The 21,719-nt window shown below is 42.2% G+C and overlaps 1 protein-coding gene across 1 annotated transcript in view; it reads right to left on the minus strand.

The window, feature by feature from the left end:
- The window catches only part of LRP5 (LDL receptor related protein 5), a 128,383-nt gene that overhangs the window by 10,091 nt on the left and 96,573 nt on the right, over positions 1–21,719 (minus strand). Inside the window, exons 13-20 of the mRNA XM_077287388.1 lie at positions 20,652–20,854; positions 17,743–17,954; positions 14,164–14,354; positions 3,029–3,238; positions 2,078–2,203; positions 1,359–1,595; positions 619–729; positions 246–482 (exon numbers count right to left, since the gene is read on the minus strand). Coding sequence (XP_077143503.1) covers positions 246–482; positions 619–729; positions 1,359–1,595; positions 2,078–2,203; positions 3,029–3,238; positions 14,164–14,354; positions 17,743–17,954; positions 20,652–20,854 — 1,527 coding nt within the window. The remainder of the gene's footprint in view (positions 1–245; positions 483–618; positions 730–1,358; positions 1,596–2,077; positions 2,204–3,028; positions 3,239–14,163; positions 14,355–17,742; positions 17,955–20,651; positions 20,855–21,719) is intronic.

A 21,719-nucleotide genomic window follows, 5' to 3' on the forward strand; every position in this document is an offset into this window, starting at 1 on the left:
CACCAAAAAGGGGGAGGTGAAGTATGACTGATGTATCTGCCATAGGTCATTAAGGGGTTAACGGTTGTTTTGGGAGCTACTAGTGGAAAGTGTCAAGAAAGGCTGACCCGAAATTGTGGAAATTTATTAGGCTAGACTAATAAATAATTATCTATATGGAGTGAATATTTAGATAAATGCTGGTCAGATTTTGAAGGAAAGCTAGATTGTGGCGTATCATGCAGATTTGGAAGATCGAGACTTACCTGTGTAGTTGCCCGGCTGAGAACTTCGAGTGGTTATGAAGTTGAGAGGAACGTGAGGTGTTCCGCTGATGTATTCATGCGGGAAAGGGCCATTGGGCCCCGTGTATCTTTGGCACACAACCCTCTGGCACACAAAATACACCCCGCCAAGGATGAAGACGGATAGAATAATGCCAATCACTGGTAGGATAGCACTGCTGTGTGAAGGGGTCTCCTCGGAGGTGGACCTATTCAGTTCTAAAATTTAAATGAGAAGTTGGTGAAAATGTGGAAATAGTTTATTGTTCAAAACAAATAAAATTTTGGGAATATATCAAGAAATAAGCCCATTCACAGTCCCCATATGAGAAAGGAAGTCTGCTGTGCTGCTCACCACACATGATATCATCCGAGTTGTCCCCGCAGTCCACGAAGGAGTCGCACTGCTGCTTCGTAGTGACGCATTGGCCATTGTCACAGAGGAACTGATTAGACGTACAGATTACTGCAATGTACGGAGAGAAGAAATCTATTCAATACGAGTGGGGGATTGAAACATTTAATGTCAACTTCTAAACGCTGGACTGGAAAGTCTTGTTCTCCGCCAAACCCTCATTTATTATGGGAAGATCAGACAAGCTGTCTCCTTGATGGATAAGTCAGGCAGCTTAGACTAGCATTAGGGCGAAGATGTCCATGAGCAGAAATTATTAGAACGCGGCTTGGAATTTTATAAAACGTCATGATTCTAGAAGTTCGGTGTTTTTCACCTCCAGAATTGTGATTAGTAGTTCACAATAAATAAGTTCTAGGGTGTTGCAAAGTTTCATGTCGGGACACGAGCAGTAACAATAACGTTGGGTCAGCCATAGGACATCGGCATGATACCCACCGATTGTGCATGCAACTCCATCCTCTTCTCCCGAAACAAAGGTGAGCAAACTGGAGAACCATTTTAACATGATCAACACTTAAATATTATAAGTTATTGTAGTCAGATATAGGCCTCTTAGTGAGACTATCGGAAACGCAGACCATTTGTACATTTTCAGTAGCTTTCCTTGTTTACATGGAAAGAAACTGGGATTAAATCGTGTAAGGGATATACATTTTTAGGAAAACTTCTATTCATACCTTCACAGTCCAGCTCATCAGACTTGTCCTGACAATCATACTCTCCATTACACTTCTTACGAGCGTCTACACATTGTCCTTTCTCGCACTGGAATTGATTGTCGGAGCACAATGGGCAGTTCTCCTCGTCACTCTTGTCCTCGCACTCCGAGAAGCCATCACAACGCCAAGAAAGGGGAATGCAGTCGATGTCGCCGGTGGCACATGTAAACTGTTCGGGAGAGCAAGTCGGGGGCTCTGTGCAAAAAAACAAGCATCGGATGGACAGATAGATGAGTTTAGTGAGAAGATTCACACTGCCCTGGTCTGGTGTCCAGTTGGATTCTCCATGGGGAGAAAGGTAGTCATCGCTTTTGGGACAAGCATCCTTGGCACCTCAGGCATTTACTCAGCCCCATAACATCATGACATGAGCAGTGATTAACCCGTATGTGACTTCAAGACCATGCCTTGTAAATATGTTAGAACCACCCAGAATGCCAGCCGCAGAAGTGAAGACTACCCTCATCCAACAGCCATGGAGGATCGAACTGGACGCCAGCTCATAGAGAAAATCTTTTCATTAAACTTTAGGATTTATCTTCAGATGGATAAAGATTTGTGCTGTCATGGAGGATTGGCTTGAGGGACAGCCCAAATCTTTTAGCAGAATTAATATTTCTTCACATTGCAAACATATTGTTTGGGAAAGCAGTAGGAGCAAAAAAAAAAATGAGTACCTCCACATGTCAATAGGTTTTGCAAGAGGACAAGGTGGACCGGACAGGAGCATCGAGGGGTGCCATCTCCTTTAGCAATGCAGATATGAGAACATCCTCCATTATCTCTTGAACATGGGTGCACGGCTAAAACGTAAAATTTTTCTAATCAATACAATGTTAATTAACCAGCATGGGTATACATAGCAGCGAGGGTCTAAAATGTACACCTAACGCTTATTTTATGTAGCGATACTTAAAATCCAAGTATTCCCAATAATGTAATAATCTAGACGGGCTCCCAAAATATACTATGGTCCTTAAAAAAAAAAAAAAAAAAAAAAGAAAACAAGCACAAAAACGTATATTGGGGGTAGGAAGGGCAATCTGTTTATGGCTGGATGTGGAAGCTGATTGCACTCACTTGACCAATTGGATTTAACCATTCAAGTGTTTGGAAACCAAAGGAGTTTGCATTTCTACCATCTAATTACTATTTAGAATGAAAAACAAAAAATTATCCTAAAAAAAACCAACCTGATTCTGTTCTATTATATACATAGTTGTATAAGTTGAAAAGAAAGTCCTAGGTCCAACAAGTTCAGCCTTTCTCCACTAATTTTTGTTAGTAAATTATCTATAACCCGCAATGTTGTGTACTGAGGAATATCTCCCCAGTAATCGAACACACAACCGTCAACATTACAGGCAGGAGCTACAGCTATTGAGCCACAGGCTCTGGCATAAGTCCACTTTAAGTAAAATCTGAATCAAGGAACGACAACATTAGTAAAAGCCAAACTAATTGACCAGTATCCAACGCTTGACTACAAGTTTTGTACAAAACAAGGCAGATGTAACTCTAAAAAAAATGAGCTCTCAACTTATTTATGTGGGCCATTATCATGATCACTATTTCTGGACCCTCCATTGTTAAACCTCAGTAACAGACTGATGTGAAAAGGAACTTACAGAACTCCTTCGTATCAAGAGTCTCCACAGCATGAATTCCGGTAAGGTGGGCAATGCGGCCTTGAATCCTTGTCCTTTGCAGCCCATTTGTCTTATCTACTCTTTCAATCATCTGTTGTTGACGGTCAATCCAGTAGAGATGATCACCCAAAATGGACAGTCCCATGGGTTGAAGGATATTTGAATCTTCCAAAGTAATTCTATTAGCTCCTATTGTAATGATAGAAAAATACCTACAAGTTAAACGAGACCCTCTAACAAGCACAGAAAAAAAACCTCTACTAGTTCTTGAGCAACATGTTCCAGTGGTTTTCACTAGAGTTGAGCGAATTTCTTCGGTTCCCCGCTTATTTGGCTTACCGAATAAGCTGCAGCGGGAACCCGGATACATGGAGCGCGCCGGCTGATCGGCACCGCAGCTGCATGTGTCACAGTTGTGTCACCGTCACAGCACATGCATGGAGAGCCAAACACACAGGCTCTCCATGCATGTGCTGTGACAGTGACACAGCCGCGACACATGCAGCTGCGGCGCTGATCAGCCAGCGCGCTCCATGTATCTGGGTTCCCTCTGCAGCTTATTCGGTAAGCGCTATAGCTTGCTGAAAAAGAGGGGACCCGAGCAAATTCGCTCAACTCTAGTCATCACGAACTAGTAGAACTTAAAACAGACTTCATCACGAAAAGCAATGTTATGAACGGTTAAATAGTGTCTTCAGACCGACCCAATTACCAAATTGACTGATGCGGATGCTGAACATTAAAGGGAATGTGTCCTCAGAAAATGACCTAATTGTTTAAATCAGGTTTGTATTCAATATGTGATATGAAAGAAAAAAATGCAAAAAAACAAATGTAGTAAAAATTTTACACTTTCACACCGGCCATTAGGGCAATTTTAGACTCCGGCTTACTAGTTCTTTATACATGACTTTTCAGAAGTCTCATTATCGTCACAGACATGATAACATCTCTATACAGGATCAGCCATTCCCAATAGGTGATTTCACAGCTCGCCTCTCTGCCCTCCTGTACTACAACCTTTGCAAAGGCTCCGAGATGTTTCACTGCAATCAAATGGGGTCTGAGTCAGTCGATTGCTGCTAGCGTACAGTAGATGTGGATTTTCTGAAAGAGCAAGCAGCATTAATCTAGATTAGCCCTAGTAGAGGTGTAAAAATTGCAAGTTTTTTTTTTTTTTTTAAATACAGATTGTGATAAAAAAAACAAAAAAAAAAACAACAACACTTAAATGCTCAGGGGAGCAGCAGGAATAAAATAAGGACTTTAAACCTGCTGACAAATTTTCTTTAACATTAAAAAACAAACAAACCCTGAATTAATATGTATCAATAATAGTCTTCAGAAATATACCTACTGTTTGAAGGCCATGTATCAGTAGGATCAACCCTCCTATACAGTCTATATGAATATACAGGTCAAAGAAAGTCGCAAAAAATGATACCTTGATATCTGCAATGCGATGAACGGTTCCTGAGAAATCCACGTTTTTCCTTATATGGAAATGAGATGCAAAGATCTGGCAGAGATCTTTTTCAGCTCATTTGCATATAGAGAAAAATCTGGATTTCTCAGGAACCGTTCATCGCACTGCAGATATCAAGGTATCATTTTATTCGACTTTCTTTGACCTGTATATCCATATAGACTGCATAGGAGGGTTTATCCTACTGACACATGCCTTTTAAACAGCAGGTCTATTTCTGACAACACAATCCCTTTATCGGTCTGAATGGTCTTTCTTATCCTGTGGATTCCAAGCTAGGCTAGTGATGAAGACCACAAATTGCTTCTATCAAGAGTCAATAAATGTGTTTCGTACCAGTGTCTACAGGTATCAGCGAGAGCTCTAGTTATTAGTGATTATTTTACGCCTGTTACATATGTAGTCAGTGTAAAGAAGCATCTATTTTGCGTTATCGGCAACTGATGGCTTCATTATCGAATTACGTTGCTCTTCAAGAAGCAAGGAGAATGCTTGTACGTTCACTAGACGTAGAAAGATTTATGTCCGAGAATGACATAGAAATTCTGGAGAAAGACAAAACTGATTAAATAAGTACCGTAACACTAATATGGCTGTCCCGGCAGACTGTTCCTCATTATTCTCAGCCTACAACCTCATGCTTTCCTGTCTGTAGGAAAGCATTGGAAACTGGAGTAGTCAAAAGAGCACAGTGAGAAATTATAAGGTAAAAAATACTAAAAGTAAAGTTCAGCAATATGTTAGCTGAAGATATTAGGTCTTAGATACTGCAGGTATTGTCTAACAGTCAGTGGAGACAAGCTGGAGGACAGGAGATCTCGGAACACCAGTCAACTTTTCAGCTAAAACATGTGCATACCAGGAATACTAGGTCATATTTACAGAGCTGTTTCCTACATGTCAAGATGTTTTCCACTGCCGCAAGGGGTCTTAATGAAGACTGCTTAATTACTGTAGCCTGTGGGGCTGTCATCGCATATTGGTGATTAATAAAAACCTTTCCATAAAAGCGCTGGTTTGATTTGCAAACTGACAAATATATAGTTCAGCGACATGAAGCACAAAGGAGGGGAGGAGGCGAGGAATAAATCCTTCAATTTTTATCCTCAAGCTATTCAAAGAACTCAAGCATAGAAGTTCCACCACAGCGAGCACATTGCATTTTTTCAGTCGCAGTCTTGATTGAGTTTGTCAGGTAGTGAACAGCTTACATGCAAAATTCCCCTCATTTATTCACCTTTCATTACTCCTCTGAATAAGTTTGATTGCAACTGTGTTATATGAACTTCTGAAATCAAAGCTTGCTAGGTAAACTGAGGTTTGTTTGGAATCACGGCCGTGTTGCAGAATCCAATGATGTTCAAGATTTTGCTTCCTCACGCAGGGTATGTTTTTGCCAAAAATGTTTTGATACTTTATTTAATCCATATTTTTGTTCACATGCTGCAGGTTTCCAGTATCACCAAGCACCCACCGTGCTTCATTGCATGCGTCACCGAGAACCCGCCGTGCTTCATTGCATGCGTCACCGAGAACCCGCCGTGCTTCATTGCAAGCGTCACCGAGCACCAGCCGAGCCGCATTGCAGGCGTCACCGATCCGCAATCGTGCTTCATTGCAGGCGTCACCGAGCCCCAGCCGTGCTTCATTGCAGGCGTCACCGAGCCCCAGCCGTGCTTCATTGCAGGCGTCACCGAGCCCCAATCGTGCTTCATTGCAGGCGTCCCAAGCCCCAGCCGTGCTTCATTGCAGGCATCACCGAGCCCCAGCCGTGCTTCATTGCAGGCGTCACCGATCCCCAATCGTGCCTCTTTGCAGGAGTCACCGAGCCCCAACCGTGCTTCATTGCAAGAGTCACCGAGCTCCAGCCGGGCTTCATTGCAGGCGTCACCGAGCCAAAGCCGTACTTCATTGCAGGCGTCACAGACCCCCCTGCCATGCTTCATAGCAGGAGTCACTGAGCACCAGCCGTGCTTCATTGCAGGTGTCACCGAGCCCCCACTTTGCTTCACTGTAGGCGTCACCGAGCCCCCGCCGTGCTTTACAGTGGGCAGGGTCTTTTTTTTTTCTTTCTTTCAGCACAGGCTTCATTTTTCCTTCCTTAGATATACAGCTGATCCCTAGGCCTGAAGAGTTTGTTTTGTTTAATCGCTGCAAAGAACGAGAACTGCTGTGGCTTATTTTTATGGTTAGAGTATTTTGGAGACTTCTCTTGTACTTTTGGGTCAATAGAGGCATTTGTCTTGGCGTTCAAACATGGAGACCTTCCTTCCACGACAATGATCTCTTCTGAAGTTTTTGGAAAACTTTCTTGACAACCCAAGAATAGTAGTGACCTCAGGGGCCATTGTCCTTGAGGAGCAGTCTAAGGTTCTTCAGGAACGCTGCCAGAAACTGACATCTAGTTACACACATCACTTTTACAGCAGATTATAACGGAGGAGCCTTATTAAGTACTAAAGAATTGGGTGAATAATTATGAGACTGCAGTAGTCAGTAAAAGTTCCATTTTGTACTGAATTTGGAGCAAATACTAGTTATCCAAGTTGTGATGATCCATTTACAATGTTCTTAAATTGCAAGCAGCCGAATGGTTGTCAATTTTACTATTAAATCTAATTTGCAATGGAGTTCAAATAGTTTTGATGGTAACAATTTTTTGGTCAAAAGGAAATACAGACATCATTGACAGGATTACATGGCCAGCATCTGGCTCTTTGTCCAAGACTTCAGATGCTGAAATTAAAAATGTTGCGTTACGGCCCTTTAATAACGGCCTCGGGTGGAAGCCACACATGTAATATCTGTGGCACTAGAAGGAGTAGTATTAATCTTTCCTTTATTTTGTAGCCACTCCTTGCTATGCATAAATTAAGAAAAAAAAACTGCACCAAGAATTCCATTCATAATTCCAGACTATGGCCCCAATTCATCAAGTGCACTTTTTTCCAAGGTCTCTTTCAGATGTCAGTGATCATCAGTCCGAACTTTGATAGCAATGCACGGACTGGCCACGTGTCTTCCATCCCAGAGAGAGACAGCTGCATAGAAATATATGAAGCTGCCACGCTACGGGTCAAGAGACGCATGGCCAGTCTGTGCATTGCAATCCAAGAATGGACTGTTGATGACGAACATCTGAAAAAGCTCCGAGCCCTTTTTCTGTCTCCTTGTTTGTTTTTTAGCTGGTGCACTTTGCTCCAGATTCACCAAAGCGGCACAGCAAGTTCAACTTTGGCCACTCAAATCCTGTATTTATTATTATTTATTTGTATAGCACCATTAATTCCATGGTGCTGTACATGAGACGGGGTTACATCAAAATACAAATCACTTACAGTAAACAAACTAACAATGACAGACTGGTACAGATGGGCGAGGATGCTGCCCTTGAGGGCTTACATTCTACAGGATTATGGGGAAGGAGACAGGAGGTCGGGGTTGCAGTAGCTCTGATGGTGTTGAGGTGGCCGCCTGGTCATTACAGGTTGTAAGTAGTGTTGAGCATTCCGAAACTGCAAATATCGGGTATTGGCCGATATTCGCTGTATCGGAATTCCGATACAGAGTTCCGATATTTTTGTGATATCGGAAATCGGAATCGGAAGTTCCTAAAGGTTCCCAGGCATGTGCGGTGCGTATGGTTCCCAGGGTCTGGAGGAGAGCAGACTCTCCTTCAGGCCCTGGGATCCATATTCATGTAAAAAATAAAGAATAAAAATAAAAAATATGGATATACTCACCCCTCCGACTGACCCGGACCTCAGCCGTGCAACCGGCAGCCTCCGTTCCTAAGAATGCAGTGAGTGTAGGACCTGCGATGACGTCGCAGCTTGTGATTGGTCGCGTGAGCGGTCACATGACCAATCACAAGCCGCGACGTCATCGAAGGTCCTTCACTCTGCATTCTTAGGAACGGAGGCAGACGCTTGTAGCGGTTACAGCCAGGGCTCGTCCGAGGGTGAGTATATCCATATTTTTTATTTTTATTCTTTATTTTTTACATGAATATGGATCCCACGGCCTGAAGGAGAGTTTCCTCTCTTTCAGACCCTGGGAACCATCCAGGATCACTTCCGATATTTGTGTCCCATTGACTTGTATTGGTATCGGGTATCGGTATCCGATATTTTTTGGATATCGGCCGATCCAATCAGATACCGATACTTTCAAATATCGGAAGGTATCGCTCAACACTAGTTGTAAGCTTTTTTTTTTTTCTTTAAGAGATGGGTTTTCAGGTTCAGTCTGAAGGATCAAAATGTGGTGGATAACCGGACGTGTTGGGGCACAGAATTCCATATGATGGGGGATATTCGAGAGAAAAGTTGGAGGTGAGAGAGTGTTAGAAGGTAGGCAACAAAGGAGGATGTTGCAGTTGTTGAGGCGGGAGAAGATTAGGGCATGCAGAAGCATTTTGGTAGAGTGAGGGTTGAGGAAAGGAAGGATTCTGGAAATATTTTAGAGCTGGAGGCGACAGGAGGTGGCGAGAGCTTGGATGTGCGGTTTGAAGGACAGGGCAGAGTCAAGGGTTACTCCAAGGCAGTGGATTTCCGGGGCAGGGGTGTCATGTTCCAGGTCGGGGTTTGCTTCTTGCTTTTCCTTCCCTGGCCTGGTTATGGTGGGATTAACCTTTCCTGCCTCTCTTTGGTTCGTGGGTAGCTATTTATTGGTGCCACTCCTGGTAGCATGTGTCAGTGATAGTTCTAGTCCCTGGCTTGAGCAACTGACCTGTATACCCTAGTGATCCTTCTGCCTCTGTTTACCCGTATTTGTGCCTGACTTGTTCCCTGTCCCTGACTTAGTGGGTGTTTGGTGGTTTCCTACAGTGTATGACTTGGCTTGTATTTTGAACCCTGCCTCCTGTCTCTGTTACTACTTTTCCCGTCTGGCTTTGACTCTCTGGCTCGTACCCCGACTAAGTCTTTAGTCTCACGTTTTGGATCCCGTGCTCTTGTCTGGTTCTGATTTCTGGCTTGTCTCTGACCTCGTGCATTGCTGTGACCTCTGGTACTTCGTCTTCCTGTTTGTTGCTGACCAGTCTGACTACTCTGCCGCCTCCTGGTGGTGCACTGTGGTGCTACATGGTGACTGCTAGCTTTTTCCCCTTACCTGCGCCCCCTGATAGAGGTTGCATGCAACTGCCTTGCAGTTGCATTACAAGGGGAAAGTGTGATTTAATTTATTGTGATAGATAGATCAGGTAGGGAAGATATGCAAGATGGAGGAAAGATAATTAGTTCAGACTTATCCACACTGAGCTTGGGGAAGCAAGAGGAGAAGGAGGATATGGCTGATAGACACTCGGATTCTGGACAACAGAGAGGTGACATCTGGGCCAGAGAGGTAGATCTGAGTGTCATCAGCATCTAGATGGTACTGGAAGCCATAGGACTTTGAGTTGTCCCAGGCCAAAGGTATAGACTGAGAAGAGGTCCTAGGATAGAGCCTTGAGGGACACCAAAAGAGAGAGGGCAAGATGAGGAGGTAGTGTGGGAGTAGAAAACACTAAACGTGCGGTTAGTAAAGTATGAGGAGATCCAGGCTAGGGCAAGGTCTTTGGACCTTTGGAAGAGAGGATCTGTAGTAGGAGGCAGTGGTCAACTGTGTCGAAGGCAGAGGACAGGTGTAGAAGGAGGAGTATAGAGAATTGTCTGTTAGCTTTGACTGTAAGTGAGTCGTTAGTAAGTTTGTTCAGGGCAGTCTCAGTGAAGTGGTAGGGACGGAAGCCAGATTGTAGGTTGTCGAAGAGCGAGTTTGATGCAAAGGGAGAGGAAAGTTCAGCGTGGATGTGCTCCTCAAGGAGTTTGGAAGCAAATGGGAGCCAAGATAGGGGGAGATAGCTGGACATAGCACTCGGGTCAAGGGATGGCTTTTTGAGAATAGGTGTGATTGTGGCATGTTTGAAAGCAGAGGGGAAGGTACCAGAAGTTAGTGATAGTTTGTAGAGATGGGTTAAGAATGGGATAATTGTAGCAGTGAGGTTGAGGAGGAGGTGGGATGGGGTCAAGAGCACAAGTGGTGAGGTGTGATTTGGAGAGAAGATGAGCAAGCTCTCCTTCAGTGCTTTTGGAGAGGGAAGTTATTGGGTTAGGGTATTGGGCTGTTATACAGAGGGGTTGTGGTGGTTGGACAACAAAAACTTACCTTGTTTGGTCTATATTATTTTTGAAGTGCGTCACAAAGTTGGAGGGGGCAGTTAAGTGTTGAACAACTGTTTGGGGTTGTGGGATAGGGAAGATACAAGGAATGTGAAGTAGGCATGTATAGCAGAGGTGAGAGCGGATTTGAATGCGAGTGTAGCTTATTTGAATGAGGTGAAGTCGTCTTGTGAGTTCGTTTTCTTCCAACGCTGCTCTGCAATTCTGGATACTTGACAAAGCTTTTTAGTGATGTTATTGTGCCAGGGTTGTCTATTGATACTTTGCACTCTGCTATGCATGACAGGGGCGACTGAGTTGATGGCTGATGCAAGAGTGGCACTGTAGAAACTAGTGGCAGTGTATGTTGTGGAGTGAGGGTATGGAGGACAGTGGTAGAATAGAGTTAGAGAGTGTGGGTGTCTAAGTGTGCGAGGTTTCTGCGGGGGTGCACATGTTGTTGGACATGGGTGACAGGAGAGGAGGCCAGGGATAAGAAAGTGAGTAGGTGGTGGTCAGAGGTTGTGAAGTTAGATAGAGAGCAGAGATGGGTGAAGATCAGGTCTAGTGCATGTCCGTCTATGTGGGTGGCTGAGGAGGACCACTGAGTAAGTGCAAAAGATGAAGTGAGCGACAGGAGTTTTGAGGCTGCAGACTGGTGGGTGTCAATGGGGATATTGAAGTCACTCATGATGATGGTGGGAATGTCAGCAGAGAAAAAGTGAAGAAGCCAGGTGGAGAAGTGGTCAATAAAGGCAGTGGCTGGGCCTGGAGGTTGATAGAAGACGGCCACATGGTGGTTGAAGGGAAAGTGCATGTGGACAGAGTGGACTTCAAAGGAGGTGTCAGCCATGTGTTGGTGAGGCCCAAGAAGGAAAAATTACGAGCGGGAAAGCGGTCGTGAATCACATGGAGTTTATTGCAGATGGAGCAGGCATTCCAGTGATCCAGAGAGAGGGTGCAGGATTTGAAGTGGGTGTGATTTTTGTTGTTTTCATTGGGTTGTGAGCGTTTGGAAGGGAAAATAATGGAAATTATGAGCTGTGGGGGTCCAGGATTGGGCGATATGTTGCCTGCAGTGAGGAGAAGCAGAGAGAGGGTGAGCAGGTGGAAGGAGAATGAGGAGTAATGGAGTCAAAGCTGTTAGAGCGTATCTCAGCTTAATGAGAGTAAGTGTGGAAGAGGGTAAAATACATTTAGTACAGTAAATAACAGTGGTTAGTCGTTCCATGTGTTCTATTTCTGGTATTATTTATGCTGCATCCTTTTAGAGACATCCTTCTGGAGACAGACCAAGGTCAGACAGACCAACAACTCTGAATTTATAACAAACTAAGTGCACATGACCTAGGCCAGGTGTGATCAGGAGGGAAGGGGGCAGCAGGGAGACTGGTCACAGACACAGGAGGGGATTAAATAGAAGGGAAAATACAAAAGGAAATAGATCCAAATAGACAGATAAAGCCAACTGTTAGGGTATGTGCACACGTCAGCATTTCTGGCAGAAATTTTCCTGACAAAAACCGCACATTTCTGCCAGAAATCCGCATGCGTTTTTTTGTGTTTTTGCACGTATTTTATGCGTTTTTTCCCAATGCATAGAATAGCGGGAAAAACGTGAAAAAACCACAAAATTAATGAACATGCTGCTTTTTTTTACCACGATGCGCTTTTTTCGCGGAAAAAAAACGCATCATGTGCACAAAAATTGCAGAATGCATTTTTAATGAGTTTTTATTGCGAAAAAATGTGAAAAAAACGCGAAAAAACCTGAATGTGTGCACATACCCTGAGCATCAAGGAATTCAGGTGAGGAACATGGAGAGGTTAAAAAAAAAAAAACAAAAAAAAAAACAAAAAAAAAACATAACAGTAATGACAGAAAGATACAGGGTGAGTGGGGCCAGGAAATATGGGTGATGAGAATTTGAGATTTAGAAGATAATTTCAATTTTGAGATTTTATATCTTTGCTCTAATGACTTGTATGTTTGCAAAGTTCAGCAATATCGCACAGCTTTGAGATTTAGATTTTTTTTCTTTTTTTTTATAAAAATTAAAGTTTCAGTGAATATATTTAATCTTCAATGATTTTGTATTAAAAAATCTTCTAAAAAATGGAAAGTGCATCTCTCAGATTTCTGGGAGAAATTTAACAAGTGGAAAATTCTGCACTGGTCTTTGGTCTGGATCTATATGTTTTCAATTTCTGAGCTTTGCAGTCCACTCCAGATATAAACTCTCCCCCCGCAGCAGCTGTGCAGCTTTTTTTTTTTTTTTTTTGCCTTGCATTCACTAAAGTCTGATGCTGAATTCTTCCAATTGTGTTCATTATTCACTAAATAGGATGGATTACAAAAACAAGCGTGAATGGATCAAACAGAAAATCATTGTCTCATTAAGCGATGCGTGTCCTCTCATCTCACGCCGTTTACCCGCCTTTCATCTTCTTGAAATAAATCATCATCACTAGTAGCAGGTTCAGAAACTTGGAGCTCACCGGCTACATCACAAAAACAGCAGAGATCCATACAGATTTTTAATCAAAACTTTCTTCATTATGCGCCAATTTCACCGCTTTATCAAACCATAAATAAATGTCTGTATATGTCTGATACTACAAATAATTTAATAGTTAACTTTGGCACAGGCAACTTCATTTCTTCCATCTAACCCAACCTTCAAGTTGATGATCGGGTCCTGAGGCGAGTTGGTAATTGCCAGGTGAACTGCATCCAGAAAATATATAGGTAGATCATTTAACATTAAGGTTTTATTTGTACATTTCAAGTCTCTAAAATCCTCGACAGTGAATGGGTAAGAATATCCCTAGTGATTCAAACCTCCGACATACATAATCTGAGACGGAAGACAGCCGGTCCAGCCGTCACGATCTGCACTTAAACGGTAAATGCTGAAAGTGTAAACCTGGCCTAAATGTATAGCTTCAAGAAGTGAAGAGCACTGTATTCGGTCTGGTAGCTTCTGGGTTTTAATACAGGGCAAAGGTGGATGAGATTTAAAATTACTGCAGCTTTTTATTTCCGCTCTGATTACATTAAATGTAAAAGAAGACATTCAAAGAGAAAGACATAAACAAAGAAAATAAAAATAAGGTCTTGTGCTTACAGCAGCCTCTGCATACAAAAATACTTTCCCATACGGTGAAAGAAAAGATATGGCAATGATACGGCTATAGACATGCTTTTGACATACGATCGGACATATGAACATGTTTGATATATATAAGACTGGGAACACACCAGAAAAATGAGGTGTGAATCCTTAATGGATTATTCAAGTGGTAATAGTAAGTTGAAAGTTTGAATACCTCAAACCAATTACAAATTGTACAATGAAGAGAAATATTAAAATAACACACTTGTAAAATACTTTCAGATCAGGATATAGCATTTGGAGAAAATCAGAAGCATATAACGGTTTCATTAACTTTTTAGTTTAAATAGATTTTGTTTTTTTAACACTTACCAGATAAGTCCGAGCTCTCTATACGTTTCAAGTCTGCATCCACCCAAAACAATTTTCCCAATTTGTTGTCGACAACCAACGCAACGGGTCTGATTAGCCCAGTGGTGAAGAGAACCTCTCGCTCCGTCCCATCTAAGGAGGCACGCTCTATCTTTGGGGATCTTTCTTGCATGTTTGTAAAATACATGTATCTAGAAGTACATACATATGTATCACTCAAGGATTAATAGATATTGTGATAAAAAAAGGCATAAAAGAATGTCACAAATTTTTATTTATTTTTTTTTTGTTCCTGGGTCCAAAGTGTGTTTTCCTAACCCGTTATGCCTAAAACAAATAGAAAATAGTTGTTCCACAAAAACTTTGCTTCTGTGATCAGGACAATGAAGGCTACTCAGTATTGAATATGAATGGAGAATTTTCCCAAAAACAGACAAATTTCAAAATTTCATTGTCCTGATCACAGAAGCAAAGTTTTTGTGGGACAACAACTCTTTTCTATTTGTTTTAGGCATAAAGGGTTAAGAAAACACACTTTGGACCCAGGAACAAAAAAATATAAAAAAATTTATTATAGTGTAATTTCCTTTTTTGACGCAATATATACAACATTTTTCAGCCCTGTGGTCATAAAATCAAAGTTTGTGCTGAATGAAGTCATTTTTCCATAGTCTTTAAACGTAAGCAGTTGAAATATTACACATGGAAGCCAGGAACAAAAATTGTGATAGATAGATGGATGGATGGATGGATGTAGAGATATTAAAAAATACAAAACATACATCACCATTGGGTACGTGCCATGTAAAACGTATGTAGAAGTAAAGCAATATAAAATGTAGAATTTAATATCTATAACTCAGCCATGGTATATGAGAGTTACGGTAGAGACCATTCAGAACTTGATTGACAGATCTATTCCTAAGTGTGTGTACAAGAATGATGAGTGATAAGTGAACGTGCTGGGATAAGGTGTTATCTGAGCATGCTCCTGTTATCTGAGCGTCTTCGGTGTGCTCGAATAATATGTTCTAGTCCCCGCGGCTGCATGACTTGCCGCTACAATCTCTGCATGTGTTGTGGCTGTTGAACAGTCGCAAGACATGCAGCCGCAGGGACTCAAACATATTAGTCGAGCACGCCGAAGACACTCTTATCACCCGTGAGCATGGGGTACTTCTAGAGAGGAGGTATTCCAGACTGCAGCCTACAGCATTAATTCAGTCCAAATGGTAACGGTAGCTAAGAATACTGCCTTGCTATAAGTATGCCATGCTCAAGGTACAGATTTTAAAATGTAACGCACTAAAGTTGTTTCCCTCAATAGGTTTCACTGTTCTTACGGTTTCATCAGGAAAAGGGACTATATTATGACTGACCCTGATGAAGCCACAGAAGCAGTGAAACATGTAATCTACACCGTGAGCTTGGCATACTAATAGCAAGGCAGTAGTCGGGACTGCAGCAATTATTTGGGCACAACTGGTGCCAAGTGAAACAATCATTTTCAGATTACTAGGAACTGTTACCATTTGGCACCGCTTGTGGCCTGAAGCTGGAGGAGGCAGTCTAGAAAACTTCCCCACTAGGCGTATGCCAAGCTCAGCATATTGATTTAACAATGTAAGATGCTAAAGTTGCCCCCCTCTCCCCAATATGTTTCACTGCTTCTCTACCTCATTTGGGGAAAGGACCATAGTATGACTTGACCCTGATGAAGCCGTAGAAGTAGTGAAACATGTAAGGGAGACAACTTTAGTGAGTTACATTTTAAAATCGACACTGAGCTTTGCAGTAGTCTAGACTGCAGCAACAATTTTGGAACAATAATTTTCAGATTACTAGCAACGGTTAACCATTTGGCACCACTTGTGGCCGGAATTATTGCTGGAGGCAGCAGTCTGGAATAGTTCCTCACTAGGAGTGTGCCAGGCGCATTGCGTAAAGTGTACAAGTGTAATACGCTCAACTTGTCCCATCCTCCTATGTTTCACTGCTTTTGCACCTTCATAGGGGGTAGGGATTTGGCCCTGATGAAGCCATAGAAGCAGTGAAACCTGTCAGGAGACAACTTTAGTGTGTTACATTTTAAAGTCCATCCTCCTATGTTTCACTGCTTTTGCACCTTCATAAGGGGTAGGGACTTGACCCTGATGAAGCCATCATGTATCCAAATTAAAAGGTCATGCATCCTGTTAGAGAGGATCGGCTCTAGTAGTGGGGCTTATGCCCTTTTAGTCGCTCTTGTGTTGTGAGAGTTTAGACAGCAACTCTTTCTATCCAACGTCATTGACCAAAGCTCTGTGAAGCCAGTGCTTAGAAATACATTACTGGATCACCAACAAAGCCCAGTGAAGGAAGTCGGAATTGAAAAAAAAACAAAAAAAAAACACACCAACCACATTTTCGCAAAAACCCCTTTAAATATCGATCGTTCCAGAAACTCAAGTGCAGAGACGTCCAATTTTGTTCATGAAAACATTTCCCAGTTTGGCAACACCAGTCCATTTTTATTTTTTTAAAATCTTTAATTAGATGAAGAAAGCAATTTACTTTTCCTAATGTTTTAGAAATTATTCTTAATAACGGATATTAAAATGTACAAAGTTTTCCGTGGTTTCCAAACTTGTTTAGAAGAAAGCCAAATAAGTTTTTTTTTTTCTTTTTTTTTCTTCATCTGTTTGCTCTTTATGTTGAGTGATTGGTAACATTTTTTTTTTTTTTTCCGAGGGGGGAGAAAAAGACAAAAACAAACCAAAGAACACAATGATTCAGCCAAGGCAAATGCCGGCCGAAGTCTTCACATCTGTTTGACAAACCCATCTGCAGCTCCTCTCCAGCTGCACCACACATGGTTCCCATTTTGCCCGCTTGTTTATCTGTCTTCAGGGATTTAAACTGGCAGGACACATTTGGAGAAAAAAAAATAAAAATATGATGGCAAGTCGTTTACATCCCCCATCCTGCCAGGCAGCGCAAACACAACCACATACCAAAGGATGCATGCCGGTACATGCCTGCTGGTGTAATGGCAGGTTACGTGATGGGTTGTCATGTATCTACTGATCAGGGTCCTAATCTACGAGCAGCTGCCGCCGTGCTAAAGCAAAATAAAAAAAATTCTAAAAAAAAAATAATTTTTTTTTCAATTTTTTTTCGAAACTTAACCATTAGTGATGAGCAAACGTGTTGGGATAAAAATCAGTAGCATAATGCAATAGCAAATAAGTAGATGGGATTCCAACAAAGCTCATCAACATGTTGCTGAAAATACGCAGATTGTCAATTCTTTCTGTGGAACTCATTATGGATTCCACCCTTTGCAATGCCAATAATTATATTTACTGCAAATCTACAAATAACATCAAGACAAAGATTCAAAAAGCATAGAAAAATATGACACTCCCCTTGAAAAAGCACATGGGCGAAACGCGCGTCGTGGCATTTTTTTGCAGTGCTCAGGTGCTAACAGTATCTCCGGCGAGATTGAATACTATATTTGAGTTGCTGCAACACATGCAGAATTGAACCATAGAGATAAACAAATAAAGAAAAAGAAAAAAAACAAAAAAAACTTACCCTCGTTCTGCATTCAAAGCAATGGCCCTTGGCTTGTCATGGTCTCCGCGCAAAACCGTGCCGATATATTCTCCCGTCACCCTGTTAACGCTGATGCTGTTGGTGGCCTCACACGTCCAGTACATGGTGCGGCTGTATACGTCAATGCTCAGGTCGTGCGGCTGTTTTTCTAGGGTTTGGCTTTGGTTTGGAGTGGATACTAACACCAGAGGCTATAGAGGGGAAGGAAGAAAAAATTAAATAAAAACACAAATTAAAACATAGTGTCAGAAAAAGGGGCCAACGTTCCAAAGGCTTATAGACTATGGACCCTTTAGAGGACATTTTTCTTCTACTTAAATGCGCAATTTGCTTTGCTTATTAATTTGGTTTCATATAATATTTTGCATGTTTGGGCTTCTATAGGGTTTTTTGTTTGTTTCTCTGAACACTGATACTAAAATGCGTTCGCTAAAAGAATTACAAACAGTCCAGCTCATTGACGAATTTGCAGTTGGTCTTTTTCTGGGCTCCTCTCTTTGCATTTATGACCACGTCAAAGTGTGGCTCAAAGTGTGGTCATAAATCAGATGAGAGGACATCAGAAAACGGCAGATAAAATAGTCTCCGTGAAGACTGAGCTTACTGATGAATTCTCAGTTAGCTCATTCTGCATCCATGTAATGACCAAGACGGCCTAACTGGATATTTCGATGTCAACATTGATGGAATAAGATACGGCAACATTTTAGAATCTTGAAGGTCGGACCTCTATGTTCCACACCAGGCACAAAAAAAAAAAAAAATGAAGAGGAACAGCTCTGGGCCGGGACCACTTTGGTTCATCCATGCACATTGGCACCTTTGCCACCCGCTGTGTCAGGGGTCACTACTCCTTTCGAAAGAGGTTGGGCTGATTTAGAAAGGAAAATAAATTTAAAGGGGCCACAGCGCTGAATCAGTTTTTATGCTCAAGCTCGCGACTATTCTGGAGATCACACCACCTCTTCTAACACCTGGAATACACTTATCTGTGGAAGTGCAATATATACAACTGTTGGGTATGGATTTACTTTATGGTCATTATCAAATATTTGTTACAAATATGAATGATTAACTCCAATGTTGAACTCCAAATAAACACTTATCTCCGCCTTGGTACCACCCACTGAAAATATTTTGCTCCACTACTGACCACCATCTTGACCGTCTCTTCCATACACAAGAGCACTCACTTGGCGGAGCACCTGTGTTCCCTATGAGACAGATGTTGACGCACAGTCTCTGCCGGCGGCATATCTCCGGGAGAACAATACTATTGGCAGCCCGAAATCAGACATGTCTGATTGACATCTCCCCTGACCATATGTTAGCCAGTGCCCCATATAGATTAACGTTGGCAGAACCTCCAGGCTTGGCCAACATTAGTCTAATGTGTATGGAGGCCATAAGTTGGTAGAGATGTTCAGTCTACTGCTTTGACTTTGCCACAAGAGCAATATCCACACTTGTTTCTGAGCTCACAACGGCAGGAACGGACATACTCAACAAGACCTTTTCCTAACTTGCTGACCTTTGGTGATCCAACCACTGGAACCCCCAGCGATCCCAAGAATGGGATTCCGAAACCCTGAGATATTGTTCTGCATTGCCCTGTCTTTAAATGTGTGGAGGTGCACATGCTTGGCCTCTTTTCCACTGATGGTCAATGGTATTTAATCCAACAGTGATTCATGAACCACTGGTGGCTCCATGCTGACTCGGTTAGACAAACCTCCTCCCCTACACCTTAGGTCCACAGCCATAGAAAACCCAAGATTCCGAGGCACCAGAGAAAATAGCTGTAATTTTTAATTGTATTTCTGGCTTGAAAAAGGCCCTTTTGGGCCAAAACGTTGCTTCACTAGTCTACCTCAATTGTATTTCCCATGAGATTTTTTTTTTTTTTTAAGGATAGGATAAAGGTTCTGCTTTATCCCAGTTTCTCTGGTGTCTCGGAATCTTGGATTTTCTGTGGTCAATGGGACTGCCGGACAGAGAAGAGCACTATACTCCACCTTTTCTAGTGGTAGTCCTATAGACAATGGATGCAATGGAGGTCAAGCATGGACACCTCTGCTCCATTCATGACAGGGCAATGCAGAACTCTATCTCCGGGTCCCAAGAATCAGAGGGGATTGTTTGTGATTTGGGGAAAAAGTGAAGCTCCAGCTAAGGTGCTGAGCTGAAGGACAATTTTGTAATTCCTTCCATACAGACCTGGTATAGCGGTCAGGATACAATGCTTTAACCATTTTAACAGATTTTAGGGGGAAAAAAAATTTGCAAATCAGGTTGCTGACATATGCAATATAAATGGTCTCCTCTCTCCAGCCCCATCCCAAGAGATCCATCTGTTCCTTGGCTTCCACCCATAAAAGTTGGCATCCTTTCAACCCGGATTCATTTCAATTCTATTCGAATGATGGCATGTTTGTTTTTAGAGCGTGCGAAATACCAAGAATGCAAAACTAATAACTTCGAGACTGGCCAAAATACCTTCACATGGAAAGTAACTTTGATTTCTGTCCACCGAGACTATACCTTGTGAAAGAACACAGACTTTAAGTGCCGCAACGGAAAACTGTAAAAAAAAAAAATGAAAGCATGGCTGCCGCGAAGGTGGGGGTGCTCCTCAGGGAGCCCATATAAAACAGTCAGCTCTAGCAATCGCAACACTAGGACTGGTGGAAGAATAAGCAAGGTTCCCCTGATCCCCCGAGAGTCAAGAGTCATCCCTGACGCGGGAGTGCACCTGTCAATCAAAGCAGTCCCCCTGCTCGGGACCGCCTCTGCGGAACCTCCACAACCACCAAGGTAACGTTTCAAGTAGATTCCCAGAAAGAAGCTCGTATTAAAGTGAAAAATCTAATAAGAGACAGAAGTCTCACCTGTGTGCCATCATCCTTGGCCCTTTTAATAATATTCTGCCGCCCATCCACCCAGTAGATGAGTTTGTCTAGTGGGTCATAAGCGATGGCTTTGATGTTTCGGAGGCCGTGAATCGGTAGGATGATGTCCGGACTCTGCTGTTCGTCTACCAACATTCGATTGATCGACGTTTTTTGGCTAAACAGAAGAAAGCTGGAAGGCACTGCAACATAAAACACAAAATACCCCTTTAAATATTAAAGGGATTGACGATTCCATCTTTACTTTAACAGATCTTAGATATGTATTTTTTTATCTTGTGTTGGGGACACGATCTCGTGCATGCAATTTGGGCTAATAATCATTTTGGCTTCATTAAAAATGTTGCAACCTTTGCCTTCTAATGCCTCTGTGCTGACTGTATGTATCCATCTGCCGGTTTCCTGCTTTTAACATCTGTAGCCAATCAGTGACTGCTTAAAATAGTGGACAGCCCCTTTTAATTTTCAGAACAGGCCATTAAAATCTGATCGGTGGGGGTCCAACTCCCAGGACCCCATACTTTAGCTGAAATAAAGTAACTGTACTGGAGGATCCCCTTAATTATTTTCTCAACACAGCGCCGTATATTTGGCGGTGGCTGTGCTCGGTATTGCAGCTCAGTCCATTTACTTGCATGGAAAGGAGCTGATGTGACCAGCAATACCAGGCGCTACCAAGTGACGCAAGCCCTTCATTCAGCTCATGTGACACCATGGATCATATATTAATAGCTTGTTCTAAAAAGAGCAAGAAATAGGATCATCCTCAAAAAAAAAAAAAAAATACAACACTTTAGGCTATGTTCACACAATGGGTTTTTGCTACTTTAAGGTTTTTTCCTATGCAAATTAAAAGTGACTTTTTACAGTACCAGCTATGAGATTTCAAAAATCACATGCACACGCTTGTTTTTTCTGAGAAAGTGCAAGAACCCTGAAAAAACCATGCGTCTTCGCTGACCTTTTTGGTGACTAAAACATGCACTGCAGACAAAGCACGTATTTAATTTGCATGTAAAATACACTGCCTCTTTTTCCTGCATGAGT

The sequence above is a fragment of the Ranitomeya variabilis genome, chromosome 2, assembly GCF_051348905.1.
Source record: "Ranitomeya variabilis isolate aRanVar5 chromosome 2, aRanVar5.hap1, whole genome shotgun sequence".
Taxonomy (NCBI): Eukaryota; Metazoa; Chordata; class Amphibia; order Anura; family Dendrobatidae; genus Ranitomeya; species Ranitomeya variabilis.